The sequence below is a fragment of the Leuresthes tenuis genome, unplaced genomic scaffold, assembly GCF_036924035.1.
Source record: "Leuresthes tenuis unplaced genomic scaffold, fLeuTen1.0.hap1 SCAF_21, whole genome shotgun sequence".
In the NCBI taxonomy this organism is placed as follows: domain Eukaryota; kingdom Metazoa; phylum Chordata; class Actinopteri; order Atheriniformes; family Atherinopsidae; genus Leuresthes; species Leuresthes tenuis.
In genome coordinates, this window is record NW_027325375.1 from 32,938,433 (window position 1) to 32,960,743 (window position 22,311).

General features: G+C 40.0%; 1 protein-coding gene across 1 annotated transcript; it reads right to left on the minus strand.

Annotated features, from left to right (window-relative positions):
• Positions 1–3,639: 3,639 nt before the first annotated feature.
• On the minus strand, positions 3,640–22,086 carry pwwp2a (PWWP domain containing 2A). Its single transcript, XM_072374516.1, has 2 exons — positions 21,215–22,086; positions 3,640–6,099 (listed from the first exon to the last, which is right to left on the minus strand). The coding sequence occupies exons 1-2, from the start codon at positions 22,051–22,053 to the stop codon at positions 4,470–4,472; spliced, it is 2,469 nt and encodes an 822-aa protein (XP_072230617.1). The 5' UTR covers positions 22,054–22,086; the 3' UTR covers positions 3,640–4,469.
• Positions 22,087–22,311: the final 225 nt, after the last annotated feature.

Consider the following 22,311-nt stretch of genomic DNA (forward strand, 5'->3'; position numbering starts at 1 on the left):
TTCTTCATTGATGAGCATCAGTTTGTCTTCAGTAAAACGCAGCTTCTTCTGCCCTGCTGCTGCTTCATTAGGTCTGTTTGGTCACTCAGTTAGTTAGTTACTTAGTTAATTAGTTATGTCTGCATCTATTCATGGCTGAAACTGGGGGTGAAAGTAAGGTTTGGGAATATAGTTTCTTGGAGAAGGAGATTTATAAAGCGGACCATATGTGTATTCAGCTTTATGAACTTGAGGGAGCGTGCACATTTTGGCACATTTTAGTCCTGAATCTACACAGCTATGATTTAATTTGACCACAAGATCTGGAACCAGGACCACAGAAACTCTTATAGGTCAAACTCAAGAGTTCTAATTTTAATCAAATGTGTTGGAAAAGCAAGATGTGACGGAATAAAAGTGAGAAAGCAGAACAGACTGAGCTGGATCAGATCACACTGACTGAGGTTAGGGTCTCAAGGTGGGTCCTCACTTCATTAGAAAGACTTAAGTCTTACCTGAAGCCCCCCCCCCCTAAGGAAAAGATTGGCCCAAACAGTCCTCCACAAAATCCCCAAAACAACATGACCAAATTGAATCTGCACATCACTGAAGCTGACCCACAAATCACATGACATGAGTGGCTCCACCAATCAGATCAAATGACTTCTGCACACCTGAGAATCAAAGGAAATGTTTCTGTGGCAGGACTGGAGGCTCAAACCCTCCGACTATCGACCACAAGGAGCTGAAGATCTCAGCCAATCAGAGGCTGCGTCCCAGTCCCACTGGGTCACAGCTACCCTTTCTCTGCCTACACCTGATCAACTGTCAGTAATCACCTGGTTCTACCTGGGGATGGGGGCGGAGCCTCACCGGTGAATATCACTCAACTCATTTCCATGGAGAGCAGAAGATTGATCACGAGCTGATTGTTTAATCTGATTCTGATTGAAGGACGCAAGATATCACCGGTGACATCACTGTCTGAACCTGGTATCCATGGAAACACTAAGCAACCAGACCAATACATTTCCTTTTCTTTATAAATATAACTCTTCACTTAAATAGTTATTGATTACTGATGTCCATGTGAGCGTTCTACGGCTGGCCCACTGTCTCACAGCCAATCACAGCACAGGATTCTCAGTGTCAGCAGCTCTTCAGAGTTGTGCTACGGAGACAGAGAACGAATCAGTTAGTCAAACAGTCATTGTAGCGGCTGGCTTTAATATTCATGAAATGTTGAAAATTACAGCCTAAATATTAACTTTAATTCTATATTAGACTCTTGGATTCTTTTCAGCGCTGCTGCCAGGCTGACAAAGAGTCCGAGCTCTGCTGAGCCATGTGTTCCTTTAACTCTCAGCAGTGATGATTTCATGAGATTCTTCATCAATAAAATTGTTTCTATCAGAGAGAAGATTAATGGAATCCTTCCCACTATCATCACTGATGTATCATCAAGTAGAGCAGCTTTATCAGCTTCCTGATAAAGCTTATAGTTAGGGATGGCTCAGGTGAGCCTGAAACATCCCATAGTTCTGCTGCTATAGGCCCAGCCTGCTGGGGGAGCTCCCATGATGCACCTCTCCTCCCTCCATGTACAGATGACATCATTGCTGTCATTAACTTGTGTTTCTCTCTCTCAGCAGGTGTCTCTGGCCTGGTGTTACGCTGCTTGTTGTCCCCTCTTTCCTGTCCTCTCAGCCCCAGCTGGTCCAGGCAGATGGACCCTTCCTGGTTCTGGTTCTGATGGAGGTTTCTTCCTGGTTCTGGTTCTGATGGAGGTTTCTTCCTGGTTCTGGTTCTGATGGAGGTTTCTTCCTGTTAAAAGGAGTTTTTCTCTCCACAGTCGCCTCGTGCAGCTCAGGATCAGAGAGAAGTTTCAGTTCTGCTGGTTTCTTTTAGCTCGGCTACTTTTTATAAATACAAGTGTAAGAGTTGTGGGAACAGAAACAGATAAAAAAGTAAGCATCAACAGATCATTGAACTCTGAACTCTGAGCTGCTACAAATCAAGCTAATCGGGGGAATAATGCTTCCAAAGCTGAACCCTGATATGGGACTTAAGGTGGAATATTTTTTATCCAAACAGGTTAACAAACTTCTCCTCTAATAGAAACCTCCTCTATGCTGCTACAGCAGCACTTTAAAAGCTTCATCAAACTTGTTCTGGTTTCCTCAAACACCAGATTGGAAACTCTGTTCTAAGACTTTGAGAAAACAAGAATCCGGTTTCCACAGAAGGAGGAATCTGATGTGAGGCTGGCAGAACCTCTCAGTGCTATGGAAGGATGTGGAAGACTCAGGGACCCAGATCTGATAACCTGCTTATCGAAGACACTGAGGGGTCACCTGGGAGCAGGTGTCTCCAGGTGAGACCCCCCCCTCTCTGAGACCCCCCTCTGTGTAACACACAGGTGAGACAGTAGAGAGGCTTAAACCGCTTCCACGCTGCAACACATAGGAACTGAACCAGAACCAGAACCAGGGCAGCTGAACCAGAACCATGTCCCACTGCATCAGAAACTGACTCAGCATCCACATTAAGAGCAGAAAGACTTCTCCCACTGCTCAGCACACAGAAACATGGCTCAGAGAAGCTATTTCCTGGGGCTCAGAGATACAGACGTCCTTTCTTCTGGGTTCTAGTGATCATCACTGTGAGGAAGGACAAAGGGCGTAGAACTGGGCCCGGGACCATGACCCACATACTATAAATGCTGTGACCCGTCACAGCTCTTTAGGTCCAGCTGCATTAGACTGGATCTCAGTCCCATGACCAGAACAGAGACGGGTCCAATTCATTTAAAGCTCATTTGAATAAACAGTTAAATGCTTGTTTTTCTTTTTTTAAGCTTCTCACCTGTTTTCATTCATTTTCCTTTATATTCCGTCTGATGCGGTTTTAATCGTTTAATCTTCTTTTTTAGGGTGACTCTGGAACATCTACAGATGTGATTTCTCATGTGCACCAAAACAGCTGTTTATCAAATAAATGAGTAAAAAGGATATATTTCATTAAATGATCAATATGGATTATTTCAGGGTTGATACTTTTACTTCGGTACTATTTAAAAGACATCATGGCGTAAATTGAACTGGGATCAGCACTTTTCTGATTTAATTCATCTAACATTACTTGGACTGAAGTTTCTGTGGAGGTCCAGACCAGAACCTGGACCAGAACCTGGACCAGAACCTGCCAGCCTCGAGACCATTGGTACAAAACACAACATGCACCTCACCTGCTTGGATTTTCTTCAAATACTTAGTTTGAGCCCCACACTTGTTTCTGTAATTAAGTGGATTCAACACCAGGATATAGCCGGTACCGGTTGGTATTTTCCCAGTCTGAGGAACCGAGGTGTTTTGGCCTGAAACCAGCAACACGTTGACTTTAACCTGAACTCCCCGGTCTTAGGTTTGGGTTGGTCTCTAACATCTTTAAAATCTCAGTGGACTTCTGAACAGGAGCTATTGATCAATAACAGATGTTATTGAAGATCTCAGGTAGGAGCAGCTCTGCAGACCTGTTTACCAAACATCTGTTTGCAGGTGAGAAAATCTGAGGTCTGCAGCCAGCGTGCCACTGAGCAAGGCGGCGGCAGCACCATAACAGTGAAACACCACAGAAGAAGAGTGGAAATGACGACGAGGATTCAAAAGGCAGTTTGAGAGTTTATTAACAGATTTAAAACAGAGAACAACATGTACACTGGTTCAGAGTCTCTGATCTGCAAACAGACGGTAAAAAGAGTGCCACAGCAGAGGGGAACCACCTTCATCATCGGCTGTCTAACAGTCAGGGCTACCTGGCCCACCTGGCCCTAAACTCGGGCTCAAACACAGAACATCTGAACAACAACAAACTGATTACTGAGGTCTCGCTCCTGGTTTACAGGAACCAACCAGGGTGTTGTATCACCTTCTGCCAACCAATCAGAGCAGGTCACAGGTTCACAGTTAGTGTTTCTGAACAGAACTTTTAGAAAAAGACAAGAAATGTTTCAGTTCCTCAGCACAACCCAACAGAACCAGAACAGGAAGTGATGCATCAGGTGTCGTAGAATTTCACGCCGCCGGACACCACGGCGCTTCATTGCAAAACAAATGGGAGTGGGCTCTGATCCTAATCAATCAATAATCAGTCTGGGGCAACTGGACTCTGCTGAATGCTTCATAATTAGTGTTTATTTATACAGAAGCTCTGCTGATGACATCACACTATCAGCCAATCAGCAGGCAGTGTCCATCACTATATCCTGCGATACGTCTTCACTGCAGCTCTCTGTAATGTCATTATCAAAGTGTGATGTCATCACACTGCTTGCAGTGAGGGTGGCCTGAAATGCTGACACCACAGGTGGAAGAGATAAGCCCCGCCCCTGAACACTGACAGGTAGAGGCCCCACCCCCGTGTGACCATCCTCCATCATTGTGGGTTCAGCTCCTCCCACTTCCTGGGGGCGGGCCTAGGGGTGGCTGATGCTACGTCTCAAACTGTGTCAACAGTGAGCGGACCTCAGGTGTGAGCTGCTTGGCGGCGCTAGCAGCCTCAGCTATGGCGCGGCGGTATGGCCCCTTCCTCTTCCTGTCGAAGCGCAACTGGAATGTCTCAAGAAACGGCGAGAGCTGCGCGAGCGGCAGGAAGGATGTGGTCGGGGAGCCAAACCAGGACACGCGCGCCTCCTGCCGCACCGCCAGCCCCGTGTCGCCGCGCCGCGCCACCGTAATACCGAGCACACGTGCCGGCCACCATGGGAAGCCATAGATCTTCGCCCACACAATGTCGCCGACGCACACAGTGCGACCGTCCGGCAGCGTGACCTTTGTCACCGACTTGGAAAACATTGAGGATGACGACGAAGAGGATGAGGAAGACGACGGCGACTTCCGACGCCTCTTCAGCTCGCCGCTGTCCTCCTCATCCTCGCCATCGGCTCTGAGGGGAGCAGCAGAGGAAGAGAAGGAGGAAGGTGCAGGGACAAAGGGTGAGGCAGAGGAGGGTGGGCCTTCAGGAAGGATGGGGTCAAAGGTCTCTGTGGAGCTGCACTCTGAGTGGGAGGAGTCAAGCGACAAAGAGGCGGAGCAGGGAGGAGCTGCTCCCTGCTCCGCCTCTTTGTCCTCGGCTTCCTGCGTCTCCATAGTAACACTAACAGCACTGTGGGAGGGCAGCGTTGTGGGAGGATCTGTAACTGAAGGGGGGGGGGTGGCTGCCTGTGTGGGGGCAGGGCCTGGTTCAGGTATAGGCGGAGTTAATTGTGGCACCTCATCTGTACGGTACCTTTGTGGTTTGAGACGCATTCTGGGCGGAGGGCCCGAGTGGCCGCTGATGACGCCACCGCCCAGACGCTGCAGGCGCCGCGTCAGGTGGACCTTCTGGTTCTGCAGGGCCGCTGCTCGGGTTACAGCCTTGGAGTGGTCCTGTTTCTGTGGCACTGGTGGCGAACTCCGGGCCAGCTTGCTGAGGACCTGCTGGGATTTGGAGCGCTCAGCAGAACTTTTGTTCAGAACCTTTTCAGAGTTCAGCTTCAGGCGCGACGAAGATGAAGCCACGCCCCTAAGGACACGGCGTGATGATGACGATGACACCCTTGTCGGCCCGCCCTTGTCGTTGTTTCTCAGTCGTTTCACCTCAGAGGAGATTGGCCCGTCCGCTGCCCGCCGCCGCCGCCGCGATGCCTCTTCACTCCTCAGGTCCACTGAGCCCCGCCGTGCCTCCCGATACCCGCCTGACGCCACCACGCCTTTGCACTTGTCACAGAGAACCTGGCGGGGACGGAGCTTGATGGCGTTCATGATAGAGGTGGGCTCTTCGCAGCGGTATCGTCGCTTTGGCCGTTTGATCTTGCGTGGCGGTGGCTGAGGTAAGGCCTGGTTGTAAGTGTCCCTGATGAACAGAGGAGGCGGATATGGCGCCCCCTCCTGGAACAATGGCGGTGGTTTGGAGGGCCAGGAGTGACAGGGGGGTGGAGGTGAGGGCGGGACCATAGTGATGTCCTCTTCCTGTTTTGTGGACGCAGCGTTGTCCCTGACAACCGTCTGCACAGAAATGGGAAGTCGACTCCGGTCATCACGTCTAGGAAACACGGTGATGGGAATACCGTATGGTCCAAACCTGTACACACACACACACACACACACACACACAGAGTGTTCAATATGAGGTCAATGCTTATGACTTATCAACACTTCATGTATCGGTTCCTATTCCGTGATCTGCATTTGATCTGATTGGTTGTAAACACAATCAAATGATGGTCCATTGGATCCCAGCTCTACCAGTGCAGGTGTGAGGCAGGATACCTCCACCTGTAGCAACAGACAGGTTGCAGTAAAGCTCAGGTGAGACTGATCAGGGCACAACGCCAACATCATCAATATGAAGGAGCTGGAAAATGCGCTCCAGTATCTTTTTACCCGATGTTTGTGACCTGCCGTGTGCTCCTGAACCAAACTGCGTATTCATTACGTAATTCCTGTATAACCTCTCATGCTATTCCCACAGAGTCATGGTGCCATTTTTTCATCAGAAACACCTATTGTTTAATATGTAATGCCATAGATGTTGGAGATTAAACTGCACAGTTATCAACTACCTGTCTGTTGAAGAAGCAGCCATAAATATCGCCACCTGACATCACACAGGCACAGTTTATACAGTCAAAGTACGGTAAAAACATTATGATGCGGTGAGGATACGGAATGGCACAGTGGAATATGAGTGGTAAGGATATGGTAGGGTGTAAGAATATAGTACAATAAATAAGGATATGATACAGTAAGAATATGACAGAGTAAGAATACAATACTGTGAAAATACAGTATTGCAAGAACACAATATTGAACAAAAGTGCAGTACGGTGAGTATATGGTACAGTAAGACCACGGTAGAGTTAAGAGTACAATGCAGTATGAATACGGCACAGTAAATATACTGTATGGTAAAAATACAGTAAGCTAAGGATACTGTACAGCAAAAATAAGGTACAGTAAATATACACTGGCTCTGATTTGACTGTCAAGTTTAAAATAACTGTTCATTCTTAAACCAAGATTCACAGTTATGGGCTTAACATACATGGCATGGGGACCTAGCCCAAAAGGAAGGTTCTCATGTGAGCCACTAGGTCAGAACACAATTACCTCTGTCTTCTTTTAATTCAGATTTAAAGGTTTAATGCTTTAGTATCCTCAAGACAAGCTAAAAGAGGTTTAATAGTTAAGGCTCGCGTTGTCTTAATGGAACATAAAGTTGGCAGTCATCTCCAAAACAACGGAAGGAGATGTTGCGGTTTCTAAGACCCCAAGAGGAAATAAATACAATGAAAAAAGCAATGGCTCCAAAATTGAGCCCTGGAGGACCCCATGTCACAGAGGAGCAGAAAATTTTACACAAAATGTCCTATCAAGAGCAGTTCCACAAATTACAACTTGTTGTTGTAAACAGGAGATTAAAATGCTGTGGTCTACCGTGTCAAAAGCAGCAGTTAAGTCCAGCAAAACAAGGATTACATAGTCACCAGAGTCACATGATAAAAGAATGTCATTAAAAACCCTCAGCAGCGCTGACTCTGTGCTGTGAAGGGTTTTAAATCCAGATCGAAATGCTTCTTAGATGCCATACTCTCATACGAAACTGCACGTAAGAGCCTTTAGTGTCTGCTAGTGGAAGTTGTTCAAAGCTTTTTTTGCTAATTCAATATCTGCCATTAAGAAAGTGACTGAAACCCATCAATGAGTGAAACCTGTTGTCTAGTAGCCTTGGTTGGGCCATCAGAAAACAATCAGAGTAATAAGACTCAGAAAGACATGAGGTTAAAGACTTGTCACTGAGCAAACCTGTCCTACTTGACATATCCATGTCGCTCTGGCCTTACCACCTGTTTATGTTTATGCCACTCTTCCTACCACCTCCCTTGAGGTTACTGATGCCACGGAGTCCCTTTGCTCTACACTGAGCTCATCTGGATAGCCTGTCCTCTAGCCACCAAACCCGCTTGATCCTCCCAGTCCCACCATTGGCTTAATGATACCCTCCGGTTGCTGCTCACCAACCTCAGAGGTGCAGAAAGAAAATGGCACAAATCGAACAAAATTCCAGGCACTACTGTCATCATTCTTGTCATATAGCAGTGCCTACACCACTCGCACAAGACAATCAGACTCTATTCATGTTTCGTTCCATGATGGTGGAATGACCTACCGAGCGCTACCAGAACAGGGGCGTCCCTGTCTATCTTCAAGAAACTCTTGAAGGCCCAGCTCTTCAGAGAGCATCTCCTACCCTTACACTAGTATTTACACCAGCAGTCTCTAGTGACACCTGTAGTTTGTCCTTCTCCCACCTGCGCTCAGCTCTACGGCATTCCTCAAGGTTGCCTGGTAAGTATATGGTATGATAAGGATACAGTATGGTAAAGACACAGGTATGGTAAGTATATGGTATGATAAGGATACAGTATGGTAAAGACACAGGTATGGTAAGGATAAGGTATGTTAAGAACACATGTAAGGTAAGGATAAGGTATGGTAAGGACACGGTATGTTAAAGACACGGTATGGTAAAGACACGGTATGTTAAAGACACGGTATGGTAAAGACACGGTATGTTAAAGACACGGTATGGTAAAGACACGGTATGGTAAAGACACGGTATGTTAAAGACACGGTATGTAAAGACACAGTATGGTAAGGATAAGGTATGTTAAAGACACGGTATGTAAAGACACAGTATGGTAAGGATAAGGTATGTTAAAGACACGGTATGTTAAAGAAACGGTATGTAAAGACACAGTATGGTAAGGATAAGGTATGTTAAAGACACGGTATGTTAAAGACACGGTATGGTAAAGACACGGTATGGTAAAGACACGGTATGGTAAGGATAAGGTATGGCAAAGACACAGTGCGGTAAGGATAAGTTATGTTAAGGACACATGTACGGTAAGGATAAGGTATGGCAAGGACAACTGTACGGTAAGGATAAGGTATGGCAAGGACACATGTACGGTAAGGATAAGGTATTGCAAGGAAACATGTACGGTAAGGATAAGTTATGTTAAGGACACGGTATGTAAAGACACGGTATGTAAAGACACAGTATGGTAAGGATAAGGTATGTTAAAGACACGGTATGTTAAAGACACGGTATGTAAAGACACAGTATGGTAAGGATAAGGTATGTTAAAGACACGGTATGTTAAAGACACGGTATGTAAAAACGCAGTATGGTAAGGATAAGGTATGTTAAAGACACGGTATGGTAAAGACATGGTATGTAAAGACACAGTATGGTAAGGATAAGGTATGTTAAAGACACGGTATGTTAAAGACACGGTATGTAAAAACACAGTATGGTAAGGATAAGGTATGTTAAAGACACGGTATGTTAAAGACACGGTATGTAAAAACACAGTATGGTAAGGATAAGGTATGTTAAAGACACGGTATGTAAAGACACAGTATGGTAAGGATAAGGTATGTTAAAGACACGGTATGTTAAAGACACGGTATGGTAAAGACACGGTATGGTAAAGACACGGTATGGTAAAGACACGGTATGTTAAAGACACGGTATGTTAAAGACACGGCATGGTAAAGACACGGTATGTTAAAGACACGGTATGTAAAGACACGGTATGGTAAAGACACGGTATGGTAAAGACACGGTATGTAAAGACACGGTATGGTAAGGATAAGGTATGTTAAAGACACGGTATGTAAAGACACAGTATGGTAAGGATAAGGTATGTTAAAGACACGGTATATTAAAGACACGGTATGTAAAGACACAGTATGGTAAGGATAAGGTATGTTAAAGACACGGTATGTTAAAGAAACGGTATGTAAAGACACAGTATGGTAAGGATAAGGTATGTTAAAGACACGGTATGTTAAAGACACGGTATGGTAAAGACACGGTATGGTAAAGACACGGTATGGTAAAGACACGGTATGGTAAGGATAAGGTATGTTAAAGACACGGTATGTTAAAGACACGGTATGGTAAAGACACAGTATGTAAAGACACAGTATGGTAAGGATAAGGTATGCTAAAGACACGGTATGTTAAAGACACGGTATGTAAAGACACAGTATGGTAAGGATAAGGTATGTTAAAGACACGGTATGTTAAGGACACGGTATGTTAAAGACACGGTATGTAAAGACACAGTATGGTAAGGATAAGGTATGCTAAAGACACGGTATGTTAAAGACACGGTATGTAAAGACACAGTATGGTAAGGATAAGGTATGTTAAAGACACGGTATGTAAAGACACAGTATGGTAAGGATAAGGTATGTTAAAGACACGGTATGTTAAAGACACCGTATGGTAAAGACACGGTATGGTAAAGACACGGTATGGTAAAGACACGGTATGGTAAAGACACAGTATGGTAAGGATAAGGTATGTTAAAGACACGGTATGGTAAAGACACGGTATGTTAAAGACACAGTATGTTAAAGACACGGTATGGTAAGGATAAGGTATGTTAAAGACACGGTATGTTAAAGACACGGTATGGTAAGGATAAGGTATGTTAAAGACACGGTATGTTAAAGACACGGTATGGTAAGGATAAGGTATGTTAAACACACGGTATGTTAAAGACACGGTATGGTAAAGACACGGTATTTAAAGACACGGTATGGTAAGGATAAGGTATGTTAAAGACACGGTATGTTAAAGACACGGTATGTTAAAAACACGGTATGGTAAGGATAAGGTATGTTAAAGACACGGTATGTTAAAGACACGGTATGGTAAAGACACGGTATGTTAAAGACACGGTATGGTAAAGACACGGTATGTTAAAGACACGGTATGGTAAAGACACGGTATGTTAAAGACACGGTATGTAAAGACACAGTATGGTAAGGATAAGGTATGTTAAAGACACGGTATGTAAAGACACAGTATGGTAAGGATAAGGTATGTTAAAGACACGGTATGTTAAAGAAACGGTATGTAAAGACACAGTATGGTAAGGATAAGGTATGTTAAAGACACGGTATGTTAAAGACACGGTATGGTAAAGACACGGTATGGTAAAGACACGGTATGGTAAGGATAAGGTATGGCAAAGACACAGTGCGGTAAGGATAAGTTATGTTAAGGACACATGTACGGTAAGGATAAGGTATGGCAAGGACAACTGTACGGTAAGGATAAGGTATGGCAAGGACACATGTACGGTAAGGATAAGGTATTGCAAGGAAACATGTACGGTAAGGATAAGTTATGTTAAGGACACGGTATGTAAAGACACGGTATGTAAAGACACAGTATGGTAAGGATAAGGTATGTTAAAGACACGGTATGTTAAAGACACGGTATGTAAAGACACAGTATGGTAAGGATAAGGTATGTTAAAGACACGGTATGTTAAAGACACGGTATGTAAAAACGCAGTATGGTAAGGATAAGGTATGTTAAAGACACGGTATGGTAAAGACATGGTATGTAAAGACACAGTATGGTAAGGATAAGGTATGTTAAAGACACGGTATGTTAAAGACACAGTATGGTAAGGATAAGGTATGTTAAAGACACGGTATGTTAAAGACACGGTATGTAAAAACACAGTATGGTAAGGATAAGGTATGTTAAAGACACGGTATGTTAAAGACACGGTATGTAAAAACACAGTATGGTAAGGATAAGGTATGTTAAAGACACGGTATGTAAAGACACAGTATGGTAAGGATAAGGTATGTTAAAGACACGGTATGTTAAAGACACGGTATGGTAAAGACACGGTATGGTAAAGACACGGTATGGTAAAGACACGGTATGTTAAAGATACGGTATGTTAAAGACACGGCATGGTAAAGACACGGTATGTTAAAGACACGGTATGTAAAGACACGGTATGGTAAAGACACGGTATGGTAAAGACACGGTATGTAAAGACACGGTATGGTAAGGATAAGGTATGTTAAAGACACGGTATGTAAAGACACAGTATGGTAAGGATAAGGTATGTTAAAGACACGGTATATTAAAGACACGGTATGTAAAGACACAGTATGGTAAGGATAAGGTATGTTAAAGACACGGTATGTTAAAGAAACGGTATGTTAAAGAAACGGTATGTAAAGACACAGTATGGTAAGGATAAGGTATGTTAAAGACACGGTATGTTAAAGACACGGTATGGTAAAGACACGGTATGGTAAAGACACGGTATGGTAAAGACACGGTATGGTAAGGATAAGGTATGTTAAAGACACGGTATGTTAAAGACACGGTATGGTAAAGACACAGTATGTAAAGACACAGTATGTAAAGACACAGTATGGTAAGGATAAGGTATGCTAAAGACACGGTATGTTAAAGACACGGTATGTAAAGACACAGTATGGTAAGGATAAGGTATGTTAAAGACACGGTATGTTAAGGACACGGTATGTTAAAGACACGGTATGTAAAGACACAGTATGGTAAGGATAAGGTATGCTAAAGACACGGTATGTTAAAGACACGGTATGTAAAGACACAGTATGGTAAGGATAAGGTATGTTAAAGACACGGTATGTAAAGACACAGTATGGTAAGGATAAGGTATGTTAAAGACACGGTATGGTAAAGACACGGTATGGTAAAGACACGGTATGGTAAAGACACGGTATGGTAAAGACACGGTATGGTAAAGACACAGTATGGTAAGGATAAGGTATGTTAAAGACACGGTATGGTAAAGACACGGTATGTTAAAGACACAGTATGTTAAAGACACGGTATGGTAAGGATAAGGTATGTTAAAGACACGGTATGTTAAAGACACGGTATGGTAAGGATAAGGTATGTTAAAGACACGGTATGTTAAAGACACGGTATGGTAAGGATAAGGTATGTTAAACACACGGTATGTTAAAGACACGGTATGGTAAAGACACGGTATTTAAAGACACGGTATGGTAAGGATAAGGTATGTTAAAGACACGGTATGTTAAAGACACGGTATGTTAAAAACACGGTATGGTAAGGATAAGGTATGTTAAAGACACGGTATGTTAAAGACACGGTATGTTAAAAACACGGTATGGTAAAGACACGGTATGGTAAGGATAAGGTATGTTAAAGACACGGTATGTTAAAGACACGGTATGTTAAAGATACAGTATGGTAAGGATAAGGTATGTTAAAGACACGGTATGTTAAAGACACGGTATGTAAAGACACGGTAAGGTAAGGATAAGGTATGTTAAAGACACGGTATGTTAAAGACACGGTATGTTAAAAACACGGTATTTAAAGACACGGTATGGTAAGGATAAGGTATGTTAAAGACACGGTATGTTAAAGACACGGTATGTAAAGACACGGTATGGTAAAGACACGGTATGGTAAGGATAAGGTATGTTAAAGACACGGTATGTTAAAGACACGGTATGGTATAGACACGGTATGGTAAAGACACGGTATGGTAAAGACACGGTATGGTAATAACACAGTATGGTAAAGACACGGTATGGTAAAGACACGGTATGGTAAGGATTATGTATGGTAAAGACACGGTATGGTAAAGACACGGTATGGTAAGGATAAGGTATGGTAAAGACACGGTATGGTAATAACACAGTATGGTAAAGACACGGTATGGTAAAGACACAGTATGGTAAGGATAAGGTATGGTAAAGACACGGTATGGTAAAGACACGGTATGGTAAGGATAATGTATGGTAGTAGGATGGTGCGATAAGAATAAGCTACAGAATAAGTTATATATGGTATGTATTAGAGTAGTACACTGCTTTCCTGTTTCACATTTTCTTTTTACCTGTTCTTTTCCACCAGTTCTGTTTCACCTTTCTCTTCTCATGTCGTTATACCTTTGTTTCATCTTTCCTTTTTCTCCTTTTCCTTATCACCTGTTCTGTTTGACATTTTCTTTTTCATCCCGTTCACCTCTATTACACCTTTTTTTTCTCCATGATTCTCTCCCCCCACCTTTTTCTGTTTCACCTGTTCTATTTTAGTTTCTTTTTTATCTTTTAACCCAATAGTTTCAGTTTTTCACCTCTTCTTTTTCACCTGTTCTATTTTAGTTTCTTTTTTATCTTTTAACCCAATAGTTTCACCGTTTTTCATCTCTCCTTTTTCACCTGTTCTATTTTAGTTTCTTTTTTATCTTTTAACCCAATAGTTTCAGTTTTTCACCTCTTCTTTTTCACCTGTTCTATTTTAGTTTCTTTTTTATCTTTTAACCCAATAGTTTCACCGTTTTTCACCTCTTCTTTTTCACCTGTTCTATTTTAGTTTCTTTTTATCTTTTAACCCAATAGTTTCACCGTTTTTCATCTCTCCTTTTTCACCTGTTCTATTTTAGTTTCTTTTTTATCTTTTAACCCAATAGTTTCAGTTTTTCACCTCTTCTTTTTCACCTGTTCTATTTTAGTTTCTTTTTTATCTTTTAACCCAATAGTTTCACCGTTTTTCACCTCTTCTTTTTCACCTGTTCTATTTTAGTTTCTTTTTATCTTTTAACCCAATAGTTTCACCGTTTTTCACCTCTTCTTTTTCACCTGTTCTATTTTAGTTTCTTTTTTATCTTTTAACCCAATAGTTTCACCGTTTTTCACCTCTTCTTTTTCACCTGTTCTATTTTAGTTTCTTTTTTATCTTTTAACCCAATAGTTTCACCGTTTTTCACCTCTTCTTTTTCACCTGTTCTATTTTAGTTTCTTTTTATCTTTTAACCCAATAGTTTCACCGTTTTTCATCTCTTCTTTTTCACCTGTTCTATTTTAGTTTCTTTTTTATCTTTTAACCCAATAGTTTCACCGTTTTTCATCTCTTCTTTTTCACTTGTTCTATTTTAGTTTCTTTTTTATCTTTTAACCCAATAGTTTCACCGTTTTTCATCTCTTCTTTTTCACCTGTTCTATTTTAGTTTCTTTTTATCTTTTAACCCAATAGTTTCACCGTTTTTCATCTCTTCTTTTTCACCTGTTCTATTTTAGTTTCTTTTTTATCTTTTAACCCAATAGTTTCACCGTTTTTCACCTCTTCTTTTTCACCTGTTCTATTTTAGTTTCTTTTTTATCTTTTAACCCAATAGTTTCACCGTTTTTCATCTCTTCTTTTTCACCTGTTCTATTTTAGTTTCTTTTTTATCTTTTAACCCAATAGTTTCAGTTTTTCATCTCTTCTTTTTCACCTGTTCTATTTTAGTTTCTTTTTATCTTTTAACCCAATAGTTTCAGTTTTTCATCTCTTCTTTTTCACCTGTTCTATTTTAGTTTCTTTTTTATCTTTTAACCCAATGGTTTCACCGTTTTTCACCTCTTCTTTTTCACCTGTTCTATTTTAGTTTCTTTTTTATCTTTTAACCCAATAGTTTCAGTTTTTCATCTCTTCTTTTTCACCTGTTCTATTTTAGTTTCTTTTTTATCTTTTAACCCAATGGTTTCACCGTTTTTCATCTCCTTTTTCACCTGTTCTATTTTAGTTTCTTTTTTATCTTTTAACCCAATAGTTTCAGTTTTTCATCTCTTCTTTTTCACCTGTTCTATTTTAGTTTCTTTTTTATCTTTTAACCCAATAGTTTCACCGTTTTTCACCTCTTCTTTTTCACCTGTTCTATTTTAGTTTCTTTTTTATCTTTTAACCCAATAGTTTAACCGTTTTTCACCTCTTCTTTTTCACCTGTTCTATTTTAGTTTCTTTTTTATCTTTTAACCCAATAGTTTCACCGTTTTTCACCTCTTCTTTTTCACCTGTTCTATTTTAGTTTCTTTTTTATCTTTTAACCCAATAGTTTCACCGTTTTTCACCTCTTCTTTTTCACCTGTTCTATTTTAGTTTCTTTTTTATCTTTTAACCCAATAGTTTCACCGTTTTTCACCTCTTCTTTTTCACCTGTTCTATTTTAGTTTCTTTTTTATCTTTTAACCCAATAGTTTCACCGTTTTTCATCTCTTCTTTTTCACCTGTTCTATTTTAGTTTCTTTTTTATCTTTTAACCCAATAGTTTCACCGTTTTTCATCTCCTTTTTCACCTTTTCTAATTTAGTTTCTTTTTTATCTTTTAACCCAATAGTTTCACCGTTTTTCACCTCTTCTTTTTCACCTGTTCTATTTTAGTTTCTTTTTATCTTTTAACCCAATAGTTTCACCGTTTTTCACCTCTTCTTTTTCACCTGTTCTATTTTAGTTTCTTTTTTTATCTTTTAACCCAATAGTTTCACCGTTTTTCATCTCCTTTTTCACCTTTTCTATTTTAGTTTCTTTTTTTATCTTTTAACCCAATAGTTTCAGTTTTTCATCTCTTCTTTTTCACCTGTTCTATTTTAGTTTCTTTTTTATCTTTTAACCCAATAGTTTCACCGTTTTTCACCTCTTCTTTTTCACCTGTTCTATTTTAGTTTCTTTTTTATCTTTTAACCCAATAGTTTCACCGTTTTTCACCTCTTCTTTTTCACCTGTTCTATTTTAGTTTCTTTTTTATCTTTTAACCCAATAGTTTCACCGTTTTTCACCTCTTCTTTTTCACCTGTTCTATTTTAGTTTCTTTTTTATCTTTTAACCCAATAGTTTCACCGTTTCTCACCTCTTCTTTTTCACCTGTTCTATTTTAGTTTCTTTTTTTATCTTTTAACCCAATAGTTTCACCGTTTTTCATCTCCTTTTTCACCTGTTCTATTTTAGTTTCTTTTTTATCTTTTAACCCAATAGTTTCACCGTTTTTCATCTCCTTTTTCACCTTTTCTATTTTAGTTTCTTTTTTATCTTTTAACCCAATAGTTTCACCGTTTTTCATCTCTCCTTTTTCACCTGTTCTATTTTAGTTTCTTTTTTATCTTTTAACCCAATAGTTTCAGTTTTTCATCTCTTCTTTTTCACCTGTTCTATTTTAGTTTCTTTTTTATCTTTTAACCCAATAGTTTCAGTTTTTCATCTCTTCTTTTTCACCTGTTCTATTTTAGTTTCTTTTTTATCTTTTAACCCAATAGTTTCACCGTTTTTCATCTCTTCTTTTTCACCTGTTCTATTTTAGTTTCTTTTTTATCTTTTAACCCAATAGTTTCACCGTTTTTCACCTCTTCTTTTTCACCTGTTCTATTTTAGTTTCTTTTTTATCTTTTAACCCAATAGTTTCACCGTTTCTCACCTCTTCTTTTTCACCTGTTCTATTTTAGTTTCTTTTTTATCTTTTAACCCAATGGTTTCACCGTTTTTCACCTCTTCTTTTTCACCTGTTCTATTTTAGTTTCTTTTTTATCTTTTAACCCAATAGTTTCAGTTTTTCATCTCTTCTTTTTCACCTGTTCTATTTTAGTTTCTTTTTTATCTTTTAACCCAATAGTTTCACCGTTTTTCATCTCTTCTTTTTCACCTGTTCTATTTTAGTTTCTTTTTTATCTTTTAACCCAATATTTTCACCGTTTTTCATCTCTTCTTTTTCACCTGTTCTATTTTAGTTTCTTTTTTATCTTTTAACCCAATAGTTTCAGTTTTTCATCTCTTCTTTTTCACCTGTTCTATTTTAGTTTCTTTTTTATCTTTTAACCCAATAGTTTCACCGTTTTTCATCTCCTTTTTCACCTGTTCTATTTTAGTTTCTTTTTTATCTTTTAACCCAATAGTTTCACCGTTTTTCACCTCTTCTTTTTCACCTGTTCTATTTTAGTTTCTTTTTTATCTTTTAACCCAATAGTTTCACCGTTTTTCATCTCTTCTTTTTCACCTGTTCTATTTTAGTTTCTTTTTTATCTTTTAACCCAATAGTTTCAGTTTTTCATCTCTTCTTTTTCACCTGTTCTATTTTAGTTTCTTTTTATCTTTTAACCCAATAGTTTCAGTTTTTCATCTCTTCTTTTTCACCTGTTCTATTTTAGTTTCTTTTTTATCTTTTAACCCAATGGTTTCACCGTTTTTCACCTCTTCTTTTTCACCTGTTCTATTTTAGTTTCTTTTTTATCTTTTAACCCAATAGTTTCAGTTTTTCATCTCTTCTTTTTCACCTGTTCTATTTTAGTTTCTTTTTTATCTTTTAACCCAATGGTTTCACCGTTTTTCATCTCCTTTTTCACCTGTTCTATTTTAGTTTCTTTTTTATCTTTTAACCCAATAGTTTCAGTTTTTCATCTCTTCTTTTTCACCTGTTCTATTTTAGTTTCTTTTTTATCTTTTAACCCAATAGTTTCACCGTTTTTCACCTCTTCTTTTTCACCTGTTCTATTTTAGTTTCTTTTTTATCTTTTAACCCAATAGTTTAACCGTTTTTCACCTCTTCTTTTTCACCTGTTCTATTTTAGTTTCTTTTTTATCTTTTAACCCAATAGTTTCACCGTTTTTCACCTCTTCTTTTTCACCTGTTCTATTTTAGTTTCTTTTTTATCTTTTAACCCAATAGTTTCACCGTTTTTCACCTCTTCTTTTTCACCTGTTCTATTTTAGTTTCTTTTTTATCTTTTAACCCAATAGTTTCACCGTTTTTCACCTCTTCTTTTTCACCTGTTCTATTTTAGTTTCTTTTTTATCTTTTAACCCAATAGTTTCACCGTTTTTCATCTCTTCTTTTTCACCTGTTCTATTTTAGTTTCTTTTTTATCTTTTAACCCAATAGTTTCACCGTTTTTCATCTCCTTTTTCACCTTTTCTAATTTAGTTTCTTTTTTATCTTTTAACCCAATAGTTTCACCGTTTTTCACCTCTTCTTTTTCACCTGTTCTATTTTAGTTTCTTTTTATCTTTTAACCCAATAGTTTCACCGTTTTTCACCTCTTCTTTTTCACCTGTTCTATTTTAGTTTCTTTTTTTATCTTTTAACCCAATAGTTTCACCGTTTTTCATCTCCTTTTTCACCTTTTCTATTTTAGTTTCTTTTTTATCTTTTAACCCAATAGTTTCAGTTTTTCATCTCTTCTTTTTCACCTGTTCTATTTTAGTTTCTTTTTTTATCTTTTAACCCAATAGTTTCAGTTTTTCATCTCTTCTTTTTCACCTGTTCTATTTTAGTTTCTTTTTTATCTTTTAACCCAATAGTTTCACCGTTTTTCACCTCTTCTTTTTCACCTGTTCTATTTTAGTTTCTTTTTTATCTTTTAACCCAATAGTTTCACCGTTTTTCACCTCTTCTTTTTCACCTGTTCTATTTTAGTTTCTTTTTTATCTTTTAACCCAATAGTTTCACCGTTTTTCACCTCTTCTTTTTCACCTGTTCTATTTTAGTTTCTTTTTTATCTTTTAACCCAATAGTTTCACCGTTTCTCACCTCTTCTTTTTCACCTGTTCTATTTTAGTTTCTTTTTTTATCTTTTAACCCAATAGTTTCACCGTTTTTCATCTCCTTTTTCACCTGTTCTATTTTAGTTTCTTTTTTATCTTTTAACCCAATAGTTTCACCGTTTTTCATCTCCTTTTTCACCTTTTCTATTTTAGTTTCTTTTTTATCTTTTAACCCAATAGTTTCACCGTTTTTCATCTCTCCTTTTTCACCTGTTCTATTTTAGTTTCTTTTTTATCTTTTAACCCAATAGTTTCAGTTTTTCATCTCTTCTTTTTCACCTGTTCTATTTTAGTTTCTTTTTTATCTTTTAACCCAATAGTTTCAGTTTTTCATCTCTTCTTTTTCACCTGTTCTATTTTAGTTTCTTTTTTATCTTTTAACCCAATAGTTTCACCGTTTTTCATCTCTTCTTTTTCACCTGTTCTATTTTAGTTTCTTTTTTATCTTTTAACCCAATATTTTCACCGTTTTTCATCTCTTCTTTTTCACCTGTTCTATTTTAGTTTCTTTTTATCTTTTAACCCAATAGTTTCAGTTTTTCATCTCTTCTTTTTCACCTGTTCTATTTTAGTTTCTTTTTTATCTTTTAACCCAATGGTTTCACCGTTTTTCATCTCCTTTTTCACCTGTTCTATTTTAGTTTCTTTTTTATCTTTTAACCCAATAGTTTCAGTTTTTCATCTCTTCTTTTTCACCTGTTCTATTTTAGTTTCTTTTTTATCTTTTAACCCAATAGTTTCACCGTTTTTCACCTCTTCTTTTTCACCTGTTCTATTTTAGTTTCTTTTTTATCTTTTAACCCAATAGTTTAACCGTTTTTCACCTCTTCTTTTTCACCTGTTCTATTTTAGTTTCTTTTTTATCTTTTAACCCAATAGTTTCACCGTTTTTCATCTCTTCTTTTTCACCTGTTCTATTTTAGTTTCTTTTTTATCTTTTAACCCAATAGTTTCACCGTTTCTCACCTCTTCTTTTTCACCTGTTCTATTTTAGTTTCTTTTTTATCTTTTAACCCAATAGTTTCACCGTTTTTCACCTCTTCTTTTTCACCTGTTCTATTTTAGTTTCTTTTTTATCTTTTAACCCAATAGTTTCACCGTTTCTCACCTCTTCTTTTTCACCTGTTCTATTTTAGTTTCTTTTTTATCTTTTAACCCAATAGTTTCACCGTTTTTCACCTCTTCTTTTTCACCTGTTCTATTTTAGTTTCTTTTTTATCTTTTAACCCAATAGTTTCACCGTTTTTCACCTCTTCTTTTTCACCTGTTCTATTTTAGTTTCTTTTTTATCTTTTAACCCAATAGTTTCACCGTTTCTCACCTCTTCTTTTTCACCTGTTCTATTTTAGTTTCTTTTTTATCTTTTAACCCAATAGTTTCACCGTTTTTCACCTCTTCTTTTTCACCTGTTCTATTTTAGTTTCTTTTTTATCTTTTAACCCAATAGTTTCACCGTTTTTCACCTCTTCTTTTTCACCTGTTCTTTCCACCTGATCCTAACTTGATGTATTTCACCTCTCCTCATCCTTTTGCACCTGTTCTGTTGCTGCCTGTTATAGTTGTGTTATAACACACCGATGTAGGTGTGAATGTTTGGACCTGCAGGAGACGACAGGAAACGTGTTGTTTTGTGTCCACAGGTCAGGATTCTGTTTGACCAATCAGAGCCTGGTTAGAACCTCCAGATAGGACTAAACCTAAACCAGTTAGAAGGAGGCTCATATCAGTTTTTCACAAACAAGATCGCTTGTTCATGTCTTCATGACTTAACTGAACACATTTGATCATGTCATTTATTGATCGATTACTGAGTACTAATCATACTGGAAGGAGCTGCAGGGTTTCCTCTTGGTGAACAAATCAATCAGCTGTGATCCACAGTTATTGATAATTCAATAAGAGTTCAAAATTAAATAATTGTTAATCAATCAAATTATTAATTATTACTGCAGTTTGATCGATAAACTGGCTGATCCAAACCAAGTTTTACCTTTTTGAAACGTCCATCAGAACCCCTGAAAACACCTTCTCTCCCAGCCGGAAAGAAACCACCAGCGCGTCATCGATTACGTGGTCCAGGGACACCCGGACCTCGGTTCCGGGACTCAGATCCAGGACCGGTTCAGGTCGGGGGGAGTCCTCCTGCACACGTCTCTTTGGGGACCGACAGGGTGGGTTGGAATCATGAATGCCGCGGCTCGACAGCTCCTCAGTCCCGACTGACTTCTTACAGTACCCGGTGTCCGGGTCCGGACCGTTCGGGACCGACAGGCGGTCTGCGGCGCCGTCCAACATGGCGTCCTCTGCGGGCCCGGGCCGCAGCTCCGCATGCATCAGAGCCGTGTAGCCCCTGTCTAGGTCCGCAGTCTCAGAACGGTCCGTCGTCACGTTGGTGGTTGGTTCCGCCGGTTCGGCCAGCGACAGGCCGGCCTCGGTGACGGGCGGGGGGTCGGGGAAGGAGTGCAGGAAGACGGCGTAGGGCTGTGGGTCAGGCAGGATGCTCCGGTAGGTCCCGCCGCTGTCCGGGTCCCCTGGCAATCCCGGAGAGAACCGGTCCAGGTTGACCCGGTCCATCGGAAGGTCGCTCTCGGGCAGGGCTTTTCCCGCCGCGGGCTCCAGCTCCGGCCTGACATGGCGGCCCTCCCCGTCCGCGCGATCCTCCACCCGGGGAACGGACAACTCCGTGGCCGGGCCGTCAGCCTCCGCCGGGGCTCCAAAATGTCCCGGGCCGACCGGGCCAAGCTCTACAGGACCCTCCTCGTCCGTCGCCGCGGTTGCTGTTGTTGTCGGAACCGCCGCAGCTCCTGGCTCTGCAGCCACGGCCGCCATTTTCTTCCGCTGTGCTGCCGAGCGGCGCGTGGCCCCGCCCTCCCACTCGCGGCCAACCGCTCAGCCGCACTACCATTGGCTGAAGTTTCTGTCAATCAAAGGAAAGGCGACATAGCGACGTCTCTGATTGGCTGAATTAAGTCAGCGTCTTTGCGTGGCCGGGAGGGGGCGTTTTTCTTTGTAACAAACAAAAACAACGGGAGTAAAGATCAATACCTGATCAGTCACACAGTCTGATGATGCATATCTGATCAGTCT

Bases quoted from the DNA above. Each gene is read 5' to 3' on its own strand.
- pwwp2a (XM_072374516.1), bottom strand. From the start codon at position 22,053: ATGGCGGCCGTGGCTGCAGAGCCAGGAGCTGCGGCGGTTCCGACAACA. The intron at 6,100-21,214 runs GTAAAACTTGGT...GTGTGTGTACAG, and splicing joins CTGATGGACGTTTCAAAAAG to GTTTGGACCATACGGTATTC.